Raw genomic sequence first — 22,012 nt, forward strand, 5'->3', positions numbered from 1 at the left:
GAGAAGGGACAGCCTCTTCAATAAGTGGTGCTGGGAAAACTGGACAGGTACATGTAAAAGTATGAGATTAGATCACTCCCTAACACCATACACAAAAATAAGCTCAAAATGGATTAAAGACCTAAATCTAAGGCCAGAAACTATCAAACTTTTAGAGGAAAACATAGGCAGAACACTCTGTGACATAAATCACAGCAAGATCCTTTTTGACCCACCTCCTAGAGAAGTGGAAATACAAACAAAAATAAACAAATGGGACCTAATGAAACTTCAAAGCTTTTGCACAGCAAAGGAAACCATAAACAAGACCAAAAGACAACCCTCAGAATGGGAGAAAATATTTGCAAATGAAGCAACTGACAAAGGGTTAATTTCCAAAATTTACAAGCAGCTCTTCCAGCTCAATAACAAAAAAACAAAAAACCCAATCCAAAAATGGGCAGAAGACCTAAATAGACATTTCTCCAAAGAAGATATACAGACTGCCAACAAACACATGAAAGAATGCTCAACATCATTAATCATTAGAGAAATGCAAATCAAAACTACAATGAGATATCATCTCACACCAGTCAGAATGGCCATCATCAAAAAATCTAGAAACAATTAATGCTGCATAGGGTGTGGAGAAAAGGGAACACTCTTGCACTGCTGGTGGGAATGTGAATTGATTGGTACAGCCACTATGGAGAACAGTATGGAGGTTCCTTAATGAACTACAAATAGAACTACCATATGACCCAGCTACTGGGCATATACCCTGAGAAAACCATAATTCAAAGAAAGTCATGTACCAAAATGTTCATTGCAGCTCTATTTACAATAGCCCAGAGATGGAAACAACCTAAGTTTCCATCATCGGATAAATGGATAAAGAAGATGTGGCACATATATACAATGGAATATTACTCAGCCATAAAAAGAAACGAAATTGAGCTATTTGTAATGAGGTGGATAGACCTAGAGTCTGTCATACAGAGTGAAGTAAGTTAGAAAGAGAAAAACAAATACCGTATGCTAACACATATATATGGAATTTAAGGGAAAAAAATGTCATGAAGAACCTAGGGGTAAGACAGGAATAAAGACACAGACCTACTAGAGAACGGACTTGAGGATATGGGGAGGGGGAAGGGTGAGCTGTGACAAAGCGAGAGAGAGGCATGGACATATATACACTATCAAACGTAAGGTAGATAGCTAGTGGGAAGCAGCCGTATAGCACAGGGAGATCAGCTCGGTGCTTTGTGACCACCTAGAGGGGTGGGATAGGGAGGGTGGGAGGGAGGGAGATGCAAAAGGGAAGAGATATGGTAACATATGTATATGTATAACTGATTCACTTTGTTATAAAGCAGAAACTAACACACCATTGTAAAGCAATTATACCCCAATAAAGATGTTAAAAAAAAGAAAATAGAAGATAAGAAAATAATAATAATAATGGGGAGATTGCAGGACACGAATAAAGATGCAGAGAATGGACTTGGGACACGGGGAGGGGGAAGGGTAAGCTGGGACGAAGTGAGAGAGTGGCAGGGACATATATACACTACCAAATGTAAAATAGATAGCTAGTGGGAAGCAGCTGCATAGCACAGGGAGATCAGCTCAGTGCTTTGTGACCACCTAGAGGGGCGGGATAGGGAGGGTGTGAGGGAGATGCAAGAGGGAGGGGATATGGGGATATATGTATATGTGTAGGTGATTCACTTTGTTATAAAGCAGAAACTAACACACCATTGTAAAGCAATTATACTCCAATAAAGGTGTTAAAAAAAATAATGGGGAGAATATCCACCCTTCGCTGGGGTCTTGTGAGGATTAAGTGAAATGAGATTACTTTTATTAAAATCAGTTGACATGAAAGACGAAAACTCATCAAGGTAAACCCATTCTGCACCTAAGACAGGAATCTGTCTCAGTAACAGATGCCATGGTTTTAAAAGATGGATCACAATGCCTTTCTGGATGTATTCACACTGCAAAAATTATTAGCACTGTGGATCCATTAGAAGCCAAATTAAGCTGCTTTCCCATGCCATGCCACTGTCACGCAGGATGCACGCCCTGGGCAGATTTCACGCATTTTTGTCATTGGGTTGGCAGAGCTGTCAAATGCCAGTTTTGAAAGATGAGGCTATCTACAGATGCTTGCATAACACAGTTAAGCAGAGAGAAACAAAAATGAAAATATCCCTTGGCCATTCATTGTGTGCTGGATAACTTCTGTTTGTGCTTTCAAATGCACTCTCTACCCAGCTCCTGGGCCTGGAGAAATTGCTCTGCACATCTCCTTCAGGGCTTCCTCGCCCTCTGGTTTCTGGTTGAGCTCAGTTAATGGGGGCCATTAGCAGAGACTGGGAGATGACAGTGCCTGAACTAGGGACAATCTTTTTTCTAAGTCATGCAAACATAGAACATGATAAAATTTATATGAATAACTAGAGTAAATGCATAGCTACTTGCAGCTGAAGTGACTGGCCCAAGACCAGCTCGGCACCAGAATGCTGAGGGATTAATACCTATGCACACCTGTAACCCATTAGTGACACACTGGGGCCACTGCAAAGCACTGCTTTAGTACACCTAGTATATGTGCTCAGTGAACTTCCCATAGATGTTAATAAATTATTGATTAGTCATGAAAATTCATTATTTACAGTATGATTCTTATTGGGCTATAACTTTATTATTCCCAGCCCTTTACTATAGCATATAACCATTACTTCCAATAATTACACAGAAATGATGTGCCTTGTTAAATGCAAAACTCAACTGTAAAATATTATTATATATATAAGCAGCTGCTTAAGTAAGACAATGACACCATGTTCACTATTTATACTTATTATATCCTTGAAAATAGAATTAAAAACAAATCATGTAGTGCTTACCGGATCCCTTTTCACGAGCTCTCCGTTGGGCACAACTTCAACCAGGTGGATGATGATAATGATAGAATTCAGAACGTAAGTCAGAAACATGTTCTTGTGCAGAGTCACCCTTTGGCACTTAAGGCTCCTGGAAGGAAAAAGTAACAGAAAGCATTAACCAGTGCCAAAATGTTGACGTACCTGGAAAAAAAACCCACTTTGTAAATATTTTTAATATTTTCTTTAGCAACAGAGGAAAGAACATATAGAAATAAGTGAAGCTGTTTTCATCTTTAAGACTCATTACTACCTTTCTGCCTGATTTTTACAGTTTTCTGGTAGCTCATAGTTTTCAGTCCTCAGGGTGACTTCCTACAATAACTAAAAGAGTGAGTGATAAAAATCACTTTCAATGATAACAAATGTCATAAAATTAATTAAGAGAAGGACTTTTACAAGAGAAACTATTAGGGTTTGGAATTGTGCTTCAGATGAAATGTCGACTCTCCATTGATGTAACCTGGCAGAAATTGAGTGGCAAATGGGATAACAGAGCCTGAAGTCAGAAACAAGGCTGCCTGACAGCCTGACTGAATCCACGTCCTTGGCCCATCACATACACAGATTTTATTAAGTATCCTGTCATCCTTTTCTTTCACCATTTCTTTTAATACCTTCTTATTTCTTGTATTCCAACTGGAAATCAACCCTATGGCTCCTTCTTTCCATGTCCTCCTGATGGTGGAGCTCAGACACAGGCAGAGAATTCTAACTAGTCTCAAATCTGATCTCGTGCTGAGGCACCCTGTGGTTTGGACCTGGGACCTATCCAAATGCACTGCTTGTTGGAACAGCCATGTCCCACCTCTGGCGTACTAAACGGTTTGCTGCATTTTTCATTCCTTTCTCCTCCACTTCATAAATTTGTACTTGTGTGAATGTTCATCTAAATAAACATTAGTTTGAATATCCTATTTCAATTTTTTTTTTTTTTTTTTTTGCGGTACGCGGGCCTCTCACTGCTGTGGCCTCTCCCGTCGCGGAGCACAGGCTCCGGACGCGCAGGCTCAGCGGCCATGGCTCACGGGCCCAGCCGCTCCGCGGCATGTGGGATCTTCCCGGACCGGGGCACGAACCCGTGTCCCCTGCATCGGCAGGCGGACTCTTAACCACTGCGCCACCAGGGAAGCCCCTTTTATTTCACTTTTTGATGCAAATGTAGACAGCCTGCAGGACGGCTATAACAAAATTGGAGTGATTATCTTAGATGAATTAAAATCTCGTGTTTACCATATTTGATCCAGTCAAAAAATATTTAGCATAATGTGAGAAATTTAACGTTAACATTCACTTAATGATGCCAACGAGTGATCATAGTAACTACTCCTAAAAAATCTTCATGGAATAAAGCTAGAATCCCAGGCATTTTGACAAGAAAATTCTGGGGAAAAATGGGTCATGAAAATGCTTTCCTATATTTTCAAATCAAAGGAAAAATGAGTTGTCAATTATCTGTAGTAAAAAGTAACTTTAAGCAATAAGGGCAACTGTTAGAGCATATTTTGATTATTGTAGCTACCTTTTTCAACTCTTCAGGAAGCACAAGTATTAGTAAATAGTTAATACAGAATATTTTAAAATCCTCAACTTGTTGAGCAGGAGTAGAATGCAGGAGGCAGCCAATGGTAAAGATGGGGTTTAGAGGAGAACTTTCTCTCCCTCTCTCTCTTTTTCTCACACACACTACCATGTGCTACTTTATGTAGCAGCAGAAAATTTTGTTAAATAAACTGAACCTAGTTGGTTTTTTAACAGTACTATAGAAAGTAGGATGCAGGGGGCTTCCCTGGTGGCGCAGTGGTTGAGAGTCCGCCTGCCGATGCAGGGGACACGGGTTCGTGCCCCAGTCCGGGAGGATCCCACATGCCGTGGAGCGGCTGGGCCCGTGCGCCATGGCTGTTGAGCCTGCGCGTCCGGAGCCTGTGCTCCGCAATGGAAGAGGCTACAATAGTGAGAGGCTTGCATACCAGGAAAAAAAAAGAAAAATAGGATGCAAATTTAAGGCTTTAAAAAGAAAAAAATATTTATGTAAAACATCATGCCCATTTATACTGCATAAACTCTTCCCATAAAGTAACTGTTAAACATCTGACCTGCCATTTATTCATACAGTCGTAATAGCATTTTATAATTCTTCTCACTGGGAGGCAAATATCTGTGTTCTCATTATTGGATTCAGCCTGGCTTAAACCAACGACAGTTGACATTATGCATAACTAAGGAGTATGGATGAATGCATCATTCAGCATTGCTATTCTCATGCCTGATTTTCTTTGGATTGGGTAGGGTTCAATAATCTGTCAATGGATATTAGCTTACAGAACTGGTTAATGTTCAGTCTCCTGTGTAAACCAGAACTGCCCTAAATAAAATATACTTCCTCCACCTCCAGCTTACTCTTGGGTCCTTGTATCCCTGTTTTTTTTTTTCTTCTTAACACTTACTGCTTCCTGACATATCGTATATTTGTTTACTGCCTGTTATTTTCTCTTACTAGAATGGAAATGCCAAAGGAATTTGTTTTGTGTACCTAGCACAGCTTCTGACACACAGTAGGCCTTAATACTCTTTTTTGCATTAAAAATCTTTATATAATAGCAGTTTTCTTTGAGCCGTGACCACTAAACAGTTTTTCCAGTACAGAGAATTACATTAAATGCTAGATGATCTCCTATTTCATACTTTGTATCATACTGAACATTTGCCAGATTCTTAACTAATATTGGACATTATCCTGTTGTTCAACATTACGTAAAACCTATATACAGTACTGTGTTATGTACACAATGAGAAAGTGATGGTTTAAAGCTGGATAAACTGTCAGGTTCCAAAGGAAGAATATGACTAATATATGAGTCTCTGTTTCTTGAAGATTTCAATATAATTTCTCCTTATTGAGTTTTAAAATTTTTACTACACTTGATGACATTTACACTCAGCTTTTTGAAGCGAGTTAAATGTACTTTAAATTTATTAAAATTCTTTCAATAATCCAACACATATTACTGTGTATCCAACTCTGATTCAAACCCTCTTGTAGATGCTAGGGATATATGGGTAAACAAAACAGACAGCTTCTGCTTTCAGGGACCTTATACATTACATAATTATTTACTATTATAATAAATGTTCTGAAAGAGGTATAGGATGCTGACGAGGATTAACTGAACTTAAGAAATTATGTGTTTAATTGTTCTCAATACAAATATCCTGTTGCCTGAATGAACATGAGAGAAGCGGGCATTTTCCTGTCAGACCTGAAATGTCTTTAGTAGAAATGGCATGAACCAGATGTTAGCTCTACTTTATTTCTCTTGATAAAAACAAAAACCAAAAAAAACACAGGTATTTAGATGGACAGGATCTTGCTTACTCTGAGTGACAGGGAACTATAAGTACTATAGATTCTCCAAGAGTGGGAGGATAAGACAATATAATCTACTCCTGTCTTGGCCCAATCAAGGTGTCATTCACATGTGAGGATGAGGTAACGATTTACTTTCATATGAATCACAAGATGTCACACTTTAAAGTTAAAGCTAAATGTCATATTTATGATTTTAATTTACCTGGTGTAAATCTTTCACATTGAAAACTTTGTTTCAAGTTATTGGTATCCTATGCGTGTATATGTGTGCTTGCAGGATCTTGAAGTTGTATGAGAAGGTGCTTAATATTTGCCTTGAGTCTTGCAGATTGTATAGATCAGTTTGATATCACAGGACAAGGCACAACTTTAAGTTTTCCTTTACTTAGGTATCATACCTTGTTCATGATGGACAAGAGGAGTGAGGGAAGGAGGGAATGTGAAATGGATTGCATTAAAACTCCTAGAAAAATTCAGAACAGTATGTTATACATCTTTCCTATCTGACAAGGACTTTATATCTTTGGATTTAGCACAAAATCTTTATCCTTAAGGAACTCCCTTTCAATCATAACTCTCGCTTCTTTTCCTATTACTACTGTTCTATGAGTGAACATGTGCCAAGCGATGACCAACAGTTACCTTTGGTGTCCTGCCATGTCAAGGGTGGGTTGGGAGAAAGGAGGCTGTTTTTGCTGCCATTGATTTAATGGTTTCTCTGGAGGAACAGGAAGGCAGCCAGAGATGTATAATAGGATACTATATAAGATAGTTATCTATCCATCCTCTATAAAGATGTGAAATAGAATAATAGGGAGTACTGAGTAATAGAGGAATCAATATTCCTTTTAGAGGTCCCAGTGGAAAACTTTTTTTTTTTTTTGGCCAACGTGGTCAGTGTAATGTAATGTAGAAAATGTAATGCAATGAACACACTTCTCTTTCAGCATATATCTCTGTTAACTTTCAGGCAAGAGTAATTGATATTCACAATATTTAATCAGCAAGTAGTACTTTGGTACCAAGTAGTCAAAATGGATGTTAATGAATGTTCTATTATTGGACCTTCCTTAAGAAAAAACAGTGAGATATTTTAGTATTTAGAATTATTATGCAGAAATGTAAATTGATAAATTGTACATGGAACTGATAAGTGAACTTATTGCAAACTCGCTTAAAATGGCAGGAAACAAACACAAATGTCCACTTACGTGACTTTCTCAAGCCAGTATTCTGTAAAGGTATTTTTATTTTAACCCTCTTATTGACATTTAACACTTGGCATCTAGTCGTGAGGAGTCTTAAGTAATGTGATGGTTCTATTTAATTCCTCTCCATGTTACTACTCCTAACTATTTTTCCCAGTATAGGTCCTAAACCAAATATCCTAAAAAGGCTGTTTTCAACCTTTAATTGGTGGATCAGAAGTAACCTGTATATCATCCTGAATATTATTTTAACTCTGCCACTTTGTACAGTTAAGATCTTCAGTATTGCCTTTTCTATGATTTAAATCACTGAAAAAATTTTCCTTTATCCTGAAGAGGGCCTAGAAGTTCAATTTTATTCTTTTAAAATAACGAAGACTTTATATATATTTCTACAATCATTTTCCAATAGCACAGGGAGTGTGATTCTTATTTGTTTCAGGTTACACAGTCCTGCGTTTTATCTTCTCCTGAATGCTCACAGTAAAATCACATTAAGATTAGCGGCACGCCGTAATGATCTCATTCTGAGTAATACCCCAGGATTTTTAGCAAAGTATTGGCAGTTCTACAGCCTCCCATATATTCAGTAACTCCTCTGCAGGCCTTCCTGGCCTGCTGGTTTGAGAAGGACACCTGCAGGGTTATTCCTTTTCATAGACCCTAGAAGGCACATGTTAGGATTTTAGAGTGAGATTTCAATGGGATGATTATGAATGAGGCATTAGGTCTCAGAAGCAGAGCTGAGTGTAACTTCTCATTTTGGTTTCATGAACGTTTTATGAAATTGATTATTTGGATTTTGCAAAATAACTTAACCCTGGGCGTGCAGAATTAAGCAAGGGAGTGATGATTATTGCTTGCTCAGGTTTCACACCGATGATGCCATTTAAGTACATAAATTGTAAAACCTCCCCTTGTAATGTGCAGTAAATATCACAAGGGTGATGTTGAGTGTTTGAAAAGGACCTGGGAAAATATTTCTAATTAAAAGATAAAATGCAGTCATAAATCAGTTATTTTATTTTTATTTTCACAGTCACTTTGAATATTTCTGAAATCCAAATGTAAGAAAAAATGTGACGAATTAGAAACATACTTTAAGGGAAACAGATGGCATTGATAGTTTTAGTTTGGGCAGATCTTTAAGGTAAGATTAAGAACAGGTATAAAAATCAGACATGACTGCTTCTGGATTTGAATATTTAGCATCTCAGCATGTGTGTTTTTTGTATCCTAGTCACCTTTTACTGTGTGTACCCTAGAGAACCAACCGTTTCACTTTGTGTCCTCCCATTGTTATATTCAGATTCTACCTCAATAAGACATGTTTTTCCTCCCAAGACTTAAGTTACTGTTTGGAAGGTTCTTGAAACAGAGAGACAGTAAGGGCAAAATCTGTGCTTCCTAGATAGTATGCCCCCACTCCCAAGGATTTTACCAGATTAATTTTATTTTGGGACTAACTGGAATTGAGAAATATTTCACTTTGCCTATGTGCTACACTTTTTAAACACCCATCTTTAGTGGCTTAATAGAGAAATTATTTAAAGAACATTCTTACTTTCTTTGCTGATTTGGCTCTCAGACCTCATCACTTATTTAAGTGACTGGAGAAGAACTAAGAAATCTCCCTCGACATTTTTTTATCTTTAAAGTCCTGTGTACATTTATTAATTGCAGAGTTACAAATTTAAAGAATAGACTTTTAGTGACAGACTTTTTAATCAAAGTTATATGAGAGCCATGATGATGTACTTTTGCTCTGTGGTCAAGTGTAGTTGAAAAATGAATAGACATTCAAAGATTAATCATGCTATGTGTTTACTCTGCTGTATTCTGATTATAATTGAAAAAATTATTCTAATAATTAATCCTTCATGTCTTGTTGCTTTATCAGTCTTTCTCCTATTAAACCAAATATGGAAGAAGCTCACTCTCTGCTTATTTGTTATTATTTGCTATTCAGTTAAAAACTTGCTATTCAGTTATATTGTTTAATCAACATAAATTGATGATGTTGACATAATACAATATGTAATTATGATGTAAGTTATAGGCAAAGATTAAAAATAGGGTCAAGGAGGGCTTCCCTGGTGGCACAGTGGTTGAGAGTCCGCCTGCCGATGTAGGGGACACGGGTTTGTGCCCCAGCCCGGGAAGATCCCACATGCCGCGGAGCGGCTGGGCCCGTGAGCCATGGCTGCTGAGCCTGCGCGTCCGGAGCCTGTGCTCCGCAACGGGAGAGGCCACAACAGTGAGAGGCCTGCGTACCGCCAAAAAAAAAAAAAATAGGGTCAAGGGAAAGAATAATTGTAGTTGTATTAAGGGTGTGGTAAGTGTGATTCTCCCCTTGGTTTAATTTTTTCTAGTATTATCATGGCAATATTTTAACAAAAGTCAAATTAAGATTGTTATTTTATATAAATCACTATACATTTAATTACATATCACATCTTTTAAGTGTGGAGAATTATTTGTAGTCTGTGCCTATGAACTTTTCTTAATCATTTGTATAATATCACTAAAAAAAGTATCAGTGGAAGGAAATAGCACTGTAGCATGCCTCCTGCCTTTGATTTAAAAAAATGCCACGAAATTTAGGACATGTTTTTAGGATCAAATTTAACATGTTACTATCTCACATACATTGTGGTCATTCCTAAAACTATAGAATATTTTAAATTCTCCATTATTGTAAAATCAGTATCTATATCAACTTAATCATTTTGCAATAGGTAATGCAATCATTAGTATGGACACAGCCTCAGAATAGAAACCCTCATTGGAATTTTGTTTCTTATAGTTCTTAGAAGACACTTTCAGTTAACAATGGTAGGTGTGCAAGGGCAAAAAACTGACACTTGACAACAGGCCATCTTCTTCTAGAGGTTCTCCTTGACTCTGGCTGAGTTAGTTAAGGCCAAAAGAAACTTCCTTTTCTGGCTGAACATGATCATGGCCTTACCAGCCCCACTTCTCTTCTGGCCCAGTCCACTTACAGTACAGCTCATAATTAAGCAGGGTGTGTTTGAACCTGTGGCCACCTCCATATTTTAGAGTGAGGGTAAAAGAAGGAGGAGGATTATTTCCTCAATACTTCATGGAAGCTTAGCCATGGTAAGTGGAACTTTACCATGTTAATGCAGTGTATTTACGGGCTCACAGGATTATTTCATTTTGGGAAGGAGGCATATCGCCTTTGAAAATTATATGTATCCATCCTATTTTCCTCAAAGATAGGGTTAAAAAACATATTTTAATTAATTTCATTTTTCTTGCTACTTCATGACTCCCAGTGTTACATGTCTTGTAATCAGCAGACTTCTCCTTGCCCAACACTCTTGCAGAGTATACCATTTATTTTAGTGCCTAAGAGAAGAAAATAAAAGGCAGATGCTATAGGTGTACTTACCTAACAAGCATGAAAATCGCCAGAGAAATCACCAGTGTGAACATCGACATAGAATGACCCACAATAGCCAAGTAGTACAGAATGTATGCATTCTGCAACAACAACAACAAAACCAGTTACTAAAGCAGATAGGTGAATAAATTATTATAGAAGAGGGAAAACAGTTTATTTTTATTATTATTTTTTTCATCAGTGTATACATGTCAATCCCAATCGCCCAATTCATCACACCACCACCCCCAACGCTTTCCCCCCTTGGTGTCCATACGTTTGTTCTCTACATCTGTGTCTCAATTTCTGCCCGAAAACGTTTATTTTTAAATAGTGTAAATCAACAAATGTTTTTCTCCTTTAAAAAAATGACTAAAATGATAACAAATATTTCAGAGAATTAAATTATATGGAATTATAAATTGGATTAATAGATTAACTTTCCTAAGAATATCAGTTTTACTGGAATATGCATGACATGGTGGGAAGAATAGAAGATGGGATTCAATAGAGCGTTCTTTACTCAGAGTATTATCGTTAAGTGTTTGTGTGACACTCATAGGTCCAGTCACTTCAATTTTCCAGACTGCAGTAGTCCTCATGTGTAAAATCATGAGGTTGGAATAGATGATTTTTAAAGCAATTATATGTTGTAAGGAACATTATTTAATACAGGGATACAGAAATATTGGATGTGAAAGGATGAGAAAAGATGGCCCAGGTAAACACTAACCATAAGAAAACTGGTGTGATATCATACGAGTCCAGATGTTAAGTCAGGATGATACAGCAATGCTAAATGTCTATGCACCTAATAATATAAACTCAAACCACACAGAGCATAAAGCAAAAACTGACAGCTCCTAGTAATCAATAGAATGAACACAGGGAGGAAAAATCTAGCTATAGAAGATTTGAACAACATGCTCAACAAACTTCACTAATTCACATATAATAAGCATCGCACACAACATCTGCAGAATACCCATTCTTTTCAAATGCACAAAGAATATCCAAATTGACATACACTAGTCAGTAAAGCAAATGAATATATTTCAAGTAATTAAAATCTTAAATAGCATCTTCACTGACCATAATACTCTAGAAATCATTAATAAAAAGATAACTTAAAAAACACCTTCATATTGTTGAAAAGCAAACAGTATATTTCTAAATAAACACTGGATCAAAGAAGAACTCACAACGACACACCAAAACTTTTTGGATGTAGATGAAGCTGTGCATAGAGGGAAGTTTAAAGACTAAAATGCATATGTGAGAAAAGAAGATTGAAAATCAATGACCTAAATTTCCATCTAAAGAAAATTAAACTTTAAGAATGTAAAAGAAAGGAAATAGAAATGATAAAGAGAACTTGAATATATATTGAGTGGATCAAAGACAAAACCTAGTTCTTACAAAAAAAATAATTTCAATACCCCTTAACAAGACTGATCAAGAAAAAGACGACCCAAGATAAATGAAAACATATGTGCACACAAAAACTTGTACACAAAATGTTTAGGGGCTTCCCTGGTGGCGCAGTGGTTGAGAGTCTGCCTGCCAGTGCAGGGGACATGGGTTCGTGCCCCGGTCCGGACAGATCCCACATGCCGCGGAGCGGCTGGGCCCGTGAGCCAGGGCCGCTGAGCCTGCGCGTCCAGAGCCTGTGCTCCGCAACGGGAGAGGCCACAACAGTGAGAGGCCCGCGTACCGCAAAAAAAAAAAAAAAAAAAAGTGGAAATAACATAAATGTCCATCAACTGGTATATGTGGTTTGTCCACAGAATGGAATACTATTCAGCCATAGAAAGGAATGAAGTACTTACACATGCTATAACATGGACGAACATCGAAAACATCAAGCTAAGTGAAAGAAGCCAGTCACAAAAACCCACATATTGTATAATCCTATTAATATGAAATGTCCAGAAAAGGCAAATCTCTTAGAGACAGAAAGTAGATTAATTTAATGGCTACCTAGAAATCCATCTGTTATTATTTGCAGCTGATATAATACTATACATATAAAATATAAAATTTATAAATTACTAAAATTAATAAGTGAGTTTTATAAAAATTGTTGGATAAAAAAATGAGAACAGTTTTAATACATAAACAACAAATAATAAAATTTCAAATGTGGCATTTACAATTGCATTAAAAAATCAAATGCTTGAGAATAAATCTGCAGAAGGGGGACTTCCCTGGTGGCGCAGTGGTTAAGAATCCGCCTGCCAATGCAGGGGACATGGGTTTGAGCCCTGGCCCGGGAAGATCCCACATGCTGTGGAGCAACTAAGCCCGTGCACCACAACTACTGAGCCTGCGCTCTAGAGCCCGCAAGCCACAACTACTGAAGCCCGCATGCCTAGAACCCATGCTCCACAACAAGAGAAGCCACCACCATGAGAAGCCTGCGCACCACAAGGAAGAGTAGCCCCCGCTCGCCGCAACTACAGAAAGCCCGCACGCACCAACGAAGACCCAACGCAGCCAAAAATAAATAAATAACTTAAAAAAAAAATCTACAGAAGGATGCGTGTGAGCTCTACACAGAAATCTATAAAACATTATTGAGCGATATTAAAGACAGAGATGAATAGAGGGATATATTCTATTCAATGGTTGGAAGATAAAGATCTCAAAATTTTCAAACTGATCACAAGGTTTCTTTGCATGTAAAATTTGACAGACTGCTTCTAAAATTTGCACTGAAAATACAAAGAAAAAATATAGCCAAGACAATCTTGAAGAACACAGTGGTAAGACCTACTCTATGGAGCATCATTTGTTATAAAGCCACTGGAATCCAGCAGTGTGATACTGGTGCAAGGAGAGACAAATAGACCTGTGCAACGCAGTCCAGAAGCATGTAGTGACATGTATGGTCACTTGATATATGATAATGGTGATGTTATAGGGCAGTAGGGAAAGGATGGTCTTTTCAATAAATGTTGCTGGGTCAGTTGAACAGTGATATGGAAAAAAAATACAATGAATCCCTAACTCTAATTTTCAACAAACTAAAATGTGTGTTCCAAATTGAAAAGAAATAGCACCTCTTAGGTATAATCTTTGACCAGCAGTAGACATAGCTCAGCATTTAAATCTAAGTTCTTTACTTATGTTATTCCACATTGTTATATTTTCCAACGTTGCCTTTTATGTTTATGATGCCAATGGGAGAGACATTTAGGGGCAGGTGGACCTATGACACTTCTCTGACAATAGTGGATCATTTCCTTCTTTATTTACTGATAGGTAGAACTCTCTAAGCTCCTAACATGTTTTCAGAGTTGGGCACCCTGTATTCTATTTTGTCTGGGAGAAAGAGAGACTGTAATATCCATTTTGCGGGTGAAAAAAACAGAGACTCAGAGAGGGCAATGGCTTGAAAGGAGGACAACATAATCTCTGGGCTTCTGGTGTTAAGTTCCCTCCCACAACAGGTTATTGGGTTGTGGGAGGAACTTAAGGTATTTTCAGTAACTTATTGGGTCCTGGTATGAATGTGAATGCAGTGTAGATAAGCTGGAAAATTTCTATGGAGTTCTTTGAATTCCTGGGAGAAACGCACCATTTATGTACAAATCATTACCCTTGAACATTTTGATTCTTATCAATTTCTTTGTGAAGGGTCTGAGATTGAAACACTAATTCTGCTTAAAAGGCTCACAAAACAGAGCCCTTTGTTTGGTTATGTGCATTATTGCTAGACAGAAACAGGTATTGCCTTGTAGGCCTTAGAGTTTCAAAATGAATGTGTCAACTTATCCTGAATTGCGGTTGCATCATTTCACTAGGCATTTACATATTGTTCGTCAGTTTCATTGTTGATACTGCTCTGCTAACAGTGCTTTTTATCCTTGCAGGTAATGATAGTAAATCTGGAATAGTTGGTTTATACCTAGAACTGATAAAAACTTCAGTATAGCTTGTAGGTCCCTTCTTAGGAGGTATTTAGGAATCTTTGCAAGAAAACACTCAGCTCCTGTCTTTTTTCCCCAGGAATTCATTTTCTGGCTCTTTTTCTAACTTTACCACTAGACAAAAACAGGTGTAGCATTTTCTAACAGTTTTCCCTTTTAAATAGTTTACCATATTGAGTCCCCTTGCCATTTAAAGTACTGTTTTTAATTTGGATATATAGGAATGCCAGTATTTTATTTTTATCTCTGCATATTTTATTTGTAAGGAAATTTTATATAATTTAATACATTTTCTTTCAGTTGCCTCTAGAATACTTTAAAAAATATTTATGCTTCTGAAATAGAATTGTCTAACTGTGTAAGGTTAAATCAACAGCTCATAATTTATTTGCCATTTTTGTATCATTCTTAAGACTGATAAGTGTTTGTTTTTTTATTTAAATAAATTCTAGGTTGATTTCTTTTTTTTTTTTTTTTGCCTGTATATAGACGGAAGATTTGTGCATAGAATTTCAATCATTATGTTAGGTGCCTAGAGGGGAGTATTTATTCTTAAAATACTTTATTTCCTTCTCAGATGTGGCCAGAGTGTGTGAAGAGGTCAAATGTGGCAGCACTGAGAATTGTTTATTTTGATGTGCACTCTTTCTAACAATTCAGTTAAAAGAGTTAAATTTTTTTGCTGTAAAGTAATCAGCATTCATTCAGGAAATTCCTTACTCATTGACATGTCATTTCAATCAGACCTTATTAAATAAATAGCTCTAGGATGTAGGCATGTGTCTTGACTCTCAGGGGTGACTTAGCAATTTGTGGAAGCGGTAACTGGCTTTGGTGCCCTCAGCCTGTGCCTGTGACAAGATGTCCCTCTAGTCAACTGGTCTCTAAGCTATCTCTTCATCTTCTTTGTTTTTAATTGTTGTTTATTTTGTTTTTAATGGAAGGAAAAATTTCTATACTCATAAAGCTTCTTTATAGGAAACAAAAGCACTGATGTGCGTATAGCTTCCAACTTCGCAATAACTGAGCATACAGGCCTATCTTTGAAGGAAACAATAGGTTTCTCTTGCAGCCACCAGGGCTGTGCAGAGATGCCCTGTGTGCTAAACGCTGACCAACGGTTTCTCCCAGCTCTGTAGGGAGAGGAGGCTGGTGGTAGACTTAATGATCTTTTCAGATTTCTGAAGCATCTGAAGAAGGCAGTAGCTATCTGCCCCCCACTCCCCCGCCCCGCCCCACTGGCTTAAATGTTTCTAAGCTAAGATAGTAAAAATATTTAACAGCCAGTAAGACACAAGAAGTAGCAAGTTAGAATGGACTTCCACTGAAAATAATCTAAACAGCCACACGCTTATCAGTGGGCTGATGAGAAGCCCCATTCTTAGAGTTCCTTCAAGGCTTGATAGTAAAACTGTCATAGACATCTCAGGACAGGGATGCGGACAACCGTTAGCTGGTGACTTGTGGAGAAATCTGTAGTTTTGGAACTCTTCCAGGAGAAGAGATGTTAAGGCAGTTCCTGGAAATGCTGCCTAATGTCTGGCACTGCAGGGAATCCCATCATTTGCTCCATGGACATGTTCCCCTTGCCACAAATGGCCTGATTCCACATGCTCACAGAACTCTCACTGACTGAATGCCAACCAAGAAGTAAAACATCATTTTCTCTAGTGCCACTTCACAGAGTCCCTAGAATTGACAGGTCATTATCTGATTTCCTTCTACAAAATAGTTGGCGTCTTGGTAGCAGGTGTTTTACAATTAGGCATAAATTTCCATGCACAGATGATGGCATTCTCACCCAATACTGAAATTTGAAATAGAACCTACCTGCATCTTCTCAGGAGTGAAAGCGTTACACATAGTATAGTTGGACCAGGATATGTTGCTGTCAGGGTGCGTGTACCAAAGCCCGTCTTCCTCACAGTACTTTGTAACTTTTTCTGTTAATGAAACAAAACTTACTATCTCAAAATAACAAGAAGGAAAAACAATAAGTTAAAGCTTAAAAGCCATTCCAAAGTGTTAATCACTTTATAGAACTTGAACGTCAATAGAGACTACCTCGAATCCTGCATTATACAGGATGCTTTAATATGCATTGCTTCAATTTAGCTTCAGCAAAGTCATGTGAAGCATTGTTATCTCCATTTTGCTTTGCCAAACTTATTCTGAGTTATTCAGACTTTTTCTAGTTCTCCAAAGTACCTCTCCAATGCGTTTATTGTTTAGAGATCATATAACAATCCTGAACTGGTAAAATATGAAAAGAGATTTTACCAGTGTGTTTGCAATCCTCACATAGTTTTTATTTTTGATAGTTTCATAGGGATAATGTTTTTGAAGCATTGTTCTTCATTGGCAAAGGCAAAGAGCTATCACACCTATGGAAAACCCTTTTATATATGGTTTCTGGTGTTTTTCTTTTAGCACGAGGATATGGAAATCAGAATCATATACTAATATTTGTCATTGTTTTAAAGGCTAAGAAACAATTAATGTTAAAAAATTTATTTTGCTGAAATATTACTTAGATCTGATAACATTTAAAATAATTTTCTATCAGAAGTTGCTGTTAGTCAAATCAACATGCTAAGAGCTAGTATGAAAATTATTTTAACTTTGGCAGTTTTTAGGGTGAAATTCATAATTTTTCATCGTATGAATGAAACAGATACTACCAAACTCAGCACAAGATTTAAACTGAAAACTGTAGACTTGTTTGTAATATATCTACTCCAACAATGATTTAAAATGGATGAAAAAACACATTTTTCAAACAAAAGGTGTTTCAAAGCGCCTGTTAGAATCATCATTGCTTAATGTAAATCTGTTTCAATGTTAAGTAGAAAACTTTTAAATTGCGAATTTACTGTGACTGCCATTGGACAAAAACTATTTAAAGGATCACCACTGGACACCAACAATGTTTCCAAAAGGGTTAGCACTAACCAGCAGGGAAAAATTGATGTTGAAAACTGGTCAATGATTTAGTTAATGCTTTGTCAACGACCATTCTAAGCTTACTTGCAATTAAAAAAAAGTGGTTTGTAATGCAGCATTTTATCTTTAACGTATTGTTAGAAAGTAGTTTTGTTTTATTGAAATGAATATAATTTGGTTTTTACAAAGTTATGCAGCTATATAGGGTAATGTGTTCTACGGAAGAGGGTGTTCCTCCTGAGGAAGTCCTTTCCAATCACGGACGGCACTGTAGGAAATATTGTTTTGTTTGGATTTAACTCAGGTCTGGATCTAGGCATTTCCTGGCTCTAACTGTTGCAGCTATCAAGAAACTGTCATCCTCCACCTGGCAAATCTTTCAATATTTGACGGAAGGCTACATCTACTCTAACTTCCCTCTCTAAACCAAACACCCCTATTCACTCTCACCACACATGCTGTCCCCTCACAGCCTGAAGCCTCTCTGCACGTGCTCTGAGATTGGCACTTCCCTCTAAAATAGTCTAAGTTTGAACTGCCCGGTGAAGAGGCAGCATGCTTCCTTCAGTCTAGATTCACATGGAGGAGCTTTTTCCAGATGCTCAAAACCCAGTCCCCAGAGATTTGTGTTCCATTAATCTGAAGAGGTGCCAGACACCGGCATCTTTAAGAAGCTCATTGATTCCAAAGGGTATCAGGGTTGAGAATCACTGTCCTCAACCATATGTTGGCCACCTTGGCTCTGTCCCATTACTGCTGATTGAGTGTTTGACTCCTGCCCTTAAATCCCTCCTAATAAGGATTTGCTTTTTATACTCTAGCATATTCCTTCAGACTCAGCCTCTTTGGAATTTCAATACTGTTATACACTCTTTCATTACCTACCTGTCTTTTACCAAGCACTTTGTTTAAAATGAAATCTGTCATTTCATTAAACTGTTGTATGTATCATCAAGGTACAGCTTGGGTCAATGGTAAAATACTAAAGAATTTAAATTTGTTGAATATAGGTATTTTTAAGGTTTGCCTTTCTTTTAAAGTGGATTTGTCCCCCAGCTGAGAGGAATCTAAAAATCAGGCTGAAAAAATGGATCTATGCCTGGAAATCCCTGTTTTGTGACCCCAAACTTGCCTTTTAGTTAATAATTACAGCCACTTTGGCAAGGGCCCATTGCTGCTTTGGAACTGGCCTTGCAGCCTTGATTGCAAGACAGCTCTTTGTGCCACTCATGTTACCTCTAATGTGGCTGTCAGATCAAGATTAATGAAGCATCATTTATTGGGAACAGTCGATAAAGACCTGGGGGACTACTATCAAATAGCATTTAGTTAGAGTTTACAGGAAGGTAGTGCTGAGCAGGGCATAGCACTAAGTCCTTTCTCTCTTCACATCCCAACTCTTCCAACAAAATGAGAATTCCTAGAAGTGGCTGGCCTGAGCTGGTTTTAAAAGTGCCCCACTGCAATCCCATTTCCATTATCTCTTCTCACTGGGGTTGCACTTTGTATCTCATTCTTGAAGGAAGCACAAAAAGCATCTCCCAAACATTGTCTCAGGGATAGACTAATTGCTCTAATCTGGATTCCAGAAACTTTCTTGCATAAATTTTATTGTATGACTGCTGTTTTCCATCTTAACTCATGTCCTCACTTTCAGTCTGCGGGAAATAACCTCTCGTCATTCACAGACAATAAGTGTGGGTAACCAGATGGGTTGGTTAACCCTGAAATGTGGTAGAAAGTCTGACCCAACAAGTCTTGGAAAAATCTGAAAGAGAAGGTTGATTTTTCCATCTTAAGCAAAAAAAAAAAAAAACAAAACACTGAGTCTTCTCTTCAAAATGCTACTTCTAGTCCAGACCAGATAATTCAAAGATGATCCTCTCTTGTCAGGACCCTGGCGTCCCCTTCCTCTAATTGGGTGTTCTAGCTCTCTCCCCGGCCCTATTCCCTAGAGGTCACTGAAGGAAGGAGGAAGAAGATGAGCACCGTGAGGGGCGGCGGGGTTACTGTGCTCTGTTATTCCACATCTTATTAGAAGAGATACGGAGCTTGAGGTGGAATGACCTGTGTTCTGGGAGCTCAGTCCCCACACCAGTCAACTAGTGGCTCTAGTTTCAACATCTAGAGCCACCTGGACGCTTCCTGCAGGCTCAGGCTTGCTGTACTCTCAGGAACAAATCTCACCCCTTAACAGGGACTTATGCAATGTGTCTGTATCTGGACCCACTTAGTTCCAGCATCAGGATCTCCTTTGTAATGAAGATTATATTCCTTTTTAAGTATCTTAATCCCAGGTTTATTTCAATGGGACAGATTTTCTATCCAGTCTCCTAGAACGGAACTTTTCTGGCCCTGATACCTACAGTTCCTGGAGCTGGGCAGCTACTACCTTTTATTCCTCGGGGACCCTCTTTCCACTATGGCTTGTATCAGTCTCATCGGATAATGTGCTCTGCCTCTTACTGGAAGAGCTACTAAGTGCACTTTGCTGGTACCAGCCACTTTCTTATCTGGACTTTATTGTTTAACACAGTTTCATCTTGGCTGCACAATTTAGTCACAAGAACATTTAAACATCTTGATGTCCAGGTTGCACTCCAAACTAACTAAATCAGAATATCTGGGATGGTACCAGGGATCAGGATTATTTTTTAAAGCTCCCCAGCTTCTCAGCCAAGTTGAGAATCACTTACTACTAGCAGCTATCCAATGCCATTTCCCAGCCCCAAGTGCCTAATCTCTGGATTGAGGCTGTTGAACAACCTCATACCTACTTTTCATACATCCCTTTGCCTTGGCTCCCGACCACTCACCACTGAGCATCTTGGATTCCAGACTTCCATTCTATTTGGATAGATGACAATACTAAGACGCATAACTTCGGCCCCTAGCTTCTCACTTCACTTGGCACCTGGTACTCCTGCCTAAGCATCGCCGCCCAACTTCTAACCATAACAGTGAGGCTAGACTGAGGCCTGAAGGAAAACGATGTTCCCCCTTGAAAGTTCTGAAAGTACTTCAACCTGCATAAGTTTGTATGGTGATTTAGAAATATTATTTCTCAAATGCTTTTCTAAGACTGTTGCCCTTACTTAGAAAGAAAGGGATAGGTAAGAGCTCAGGAGACTTGGGTTCACTTGTGGTTTTATGTCAAATATTATGTGAGTATAAAATGAGATACTATATATGAAAATGTTTTGGAAAGTTAAAAAATGATAGTCAATGAAAATATTCCCATGTTACTAATTAACTTTAGTTGTAAAAGTAACACCAAATTCACTTAACACACATCTGTTGGCTGTTCATGTTGGGCTGGGCACACAGCTGGGTTACTACAATCCATTTTAATTTAACTGGTCTTATTTACTGAGCATATTTTAATAATCTACTGTTGGAGCAGAAATCTGGTAAATGTCTGGAGTTACCACTTTCTAATTTATCTTCCCTACACATGACAGTTTTATACAATTTTCAAGGTTACATCAAATTTCCATTATGCTTGTTTTACCAGCCCAGTACGCACAAACTCTACATCAAGCATTTGCATAAGTCATCAAATGTGAGACAACTGAAAAATTTTAAAAACTACACATTTAAATAAAACTGTTCAGTTTTAGAAATATTACTTTTATTAAAATTTAATATTAAATATTTAAAATATATAAAATTTTCATTTTTATCTAACATTTAATATAATTTATGACTAAGGGGCATAACTGATCAGCAATGTGACTTAAAAAATAAGGGCAGCTTGCAATCTTAGACAACTGGGTAATATTTCATTTATGGAAATTCTTCAGAATGTGCTAAACTGCATAGAATATGACTTGGTAGTATATTTTGTATCTGATTTTCTTTTCAGAACTAGAAAAATGCTAAAAGATTCATAGCAAAATATACAATAAAAATAAATACTCTACCTGCTACATCAAAGTCCGGAAAATAATCTGGGCAGTGCTGTTGGGCGAGCACTCCAGCCGGTGTGTCATCCCAGCAGGACCATCCATCCCAGGTACGGTTGCAATACAGACCTGGCCATTTAGAAAGAAATTATATTACAGTTGTCAAAAACTGTAGAATCCTCAGCAGGATTTAACAGTGCATAGACAGTTATTCTGGGACTCTCCACTTGGACATGGAAATATTAAAACAACAGTAGCAGCAGCAGCAACAAAATAAAGGTATTAACTTTTCCAAGTACTAAGGAATTTCCTTTT

The 22,012-nt window shown here is 37.7% G+C and overlaps 1 protein-coding gene across 1 annotated transcript in view; it reads right to left on the reverse strand.

Annotated features, from left to right (window-relative positions):
* The window catches only part of CALCR (calcitonin receptor), a 66,355-nt gene that overhangs the window by 35,081 nt on the left and 9,262 nt on the right, over positions 1-22,012 (reverse strand). Inside the window, exons 3-6 of the mRNA XM_022586040.3 lie at positions 21,716-21,826; positions 16,680-16,792; positions 10,927-11,018; positions 2,898-3,024 (exon numbers count right to left, since the gene is read on the reverse strand). Coding sequence (XP_022441748.2) covers positions 2,898-3,024; positions 10,927-11,018; positions 16,680-16,792; positions 21,716-21,826 — 443 coding nt within the window. The remainder of the gene's footprint in view (positions 1-2,897; positions 3,025-10,926; positions 11,019-16,679; positions 16,793-21,715; positions 21,827-22,012) is intronic.

Source organism: Delphinapterus leucas, chromosome 9 (assembly GCF_059928025.1).
Source record: "Delphinapterus leucas isolate spDelLeu-1000000601 "Yukka" chromosome 9, BTC_Dleu_Yukka2, whole genome shotgun sequence".
Classification (NCBI taxonomy): Eukaryota; Metazoa; Chordata; class Mammalia; order Artiodactyla; family Monodontidae; genus Delphinapterus; species Delphinapterus leucas.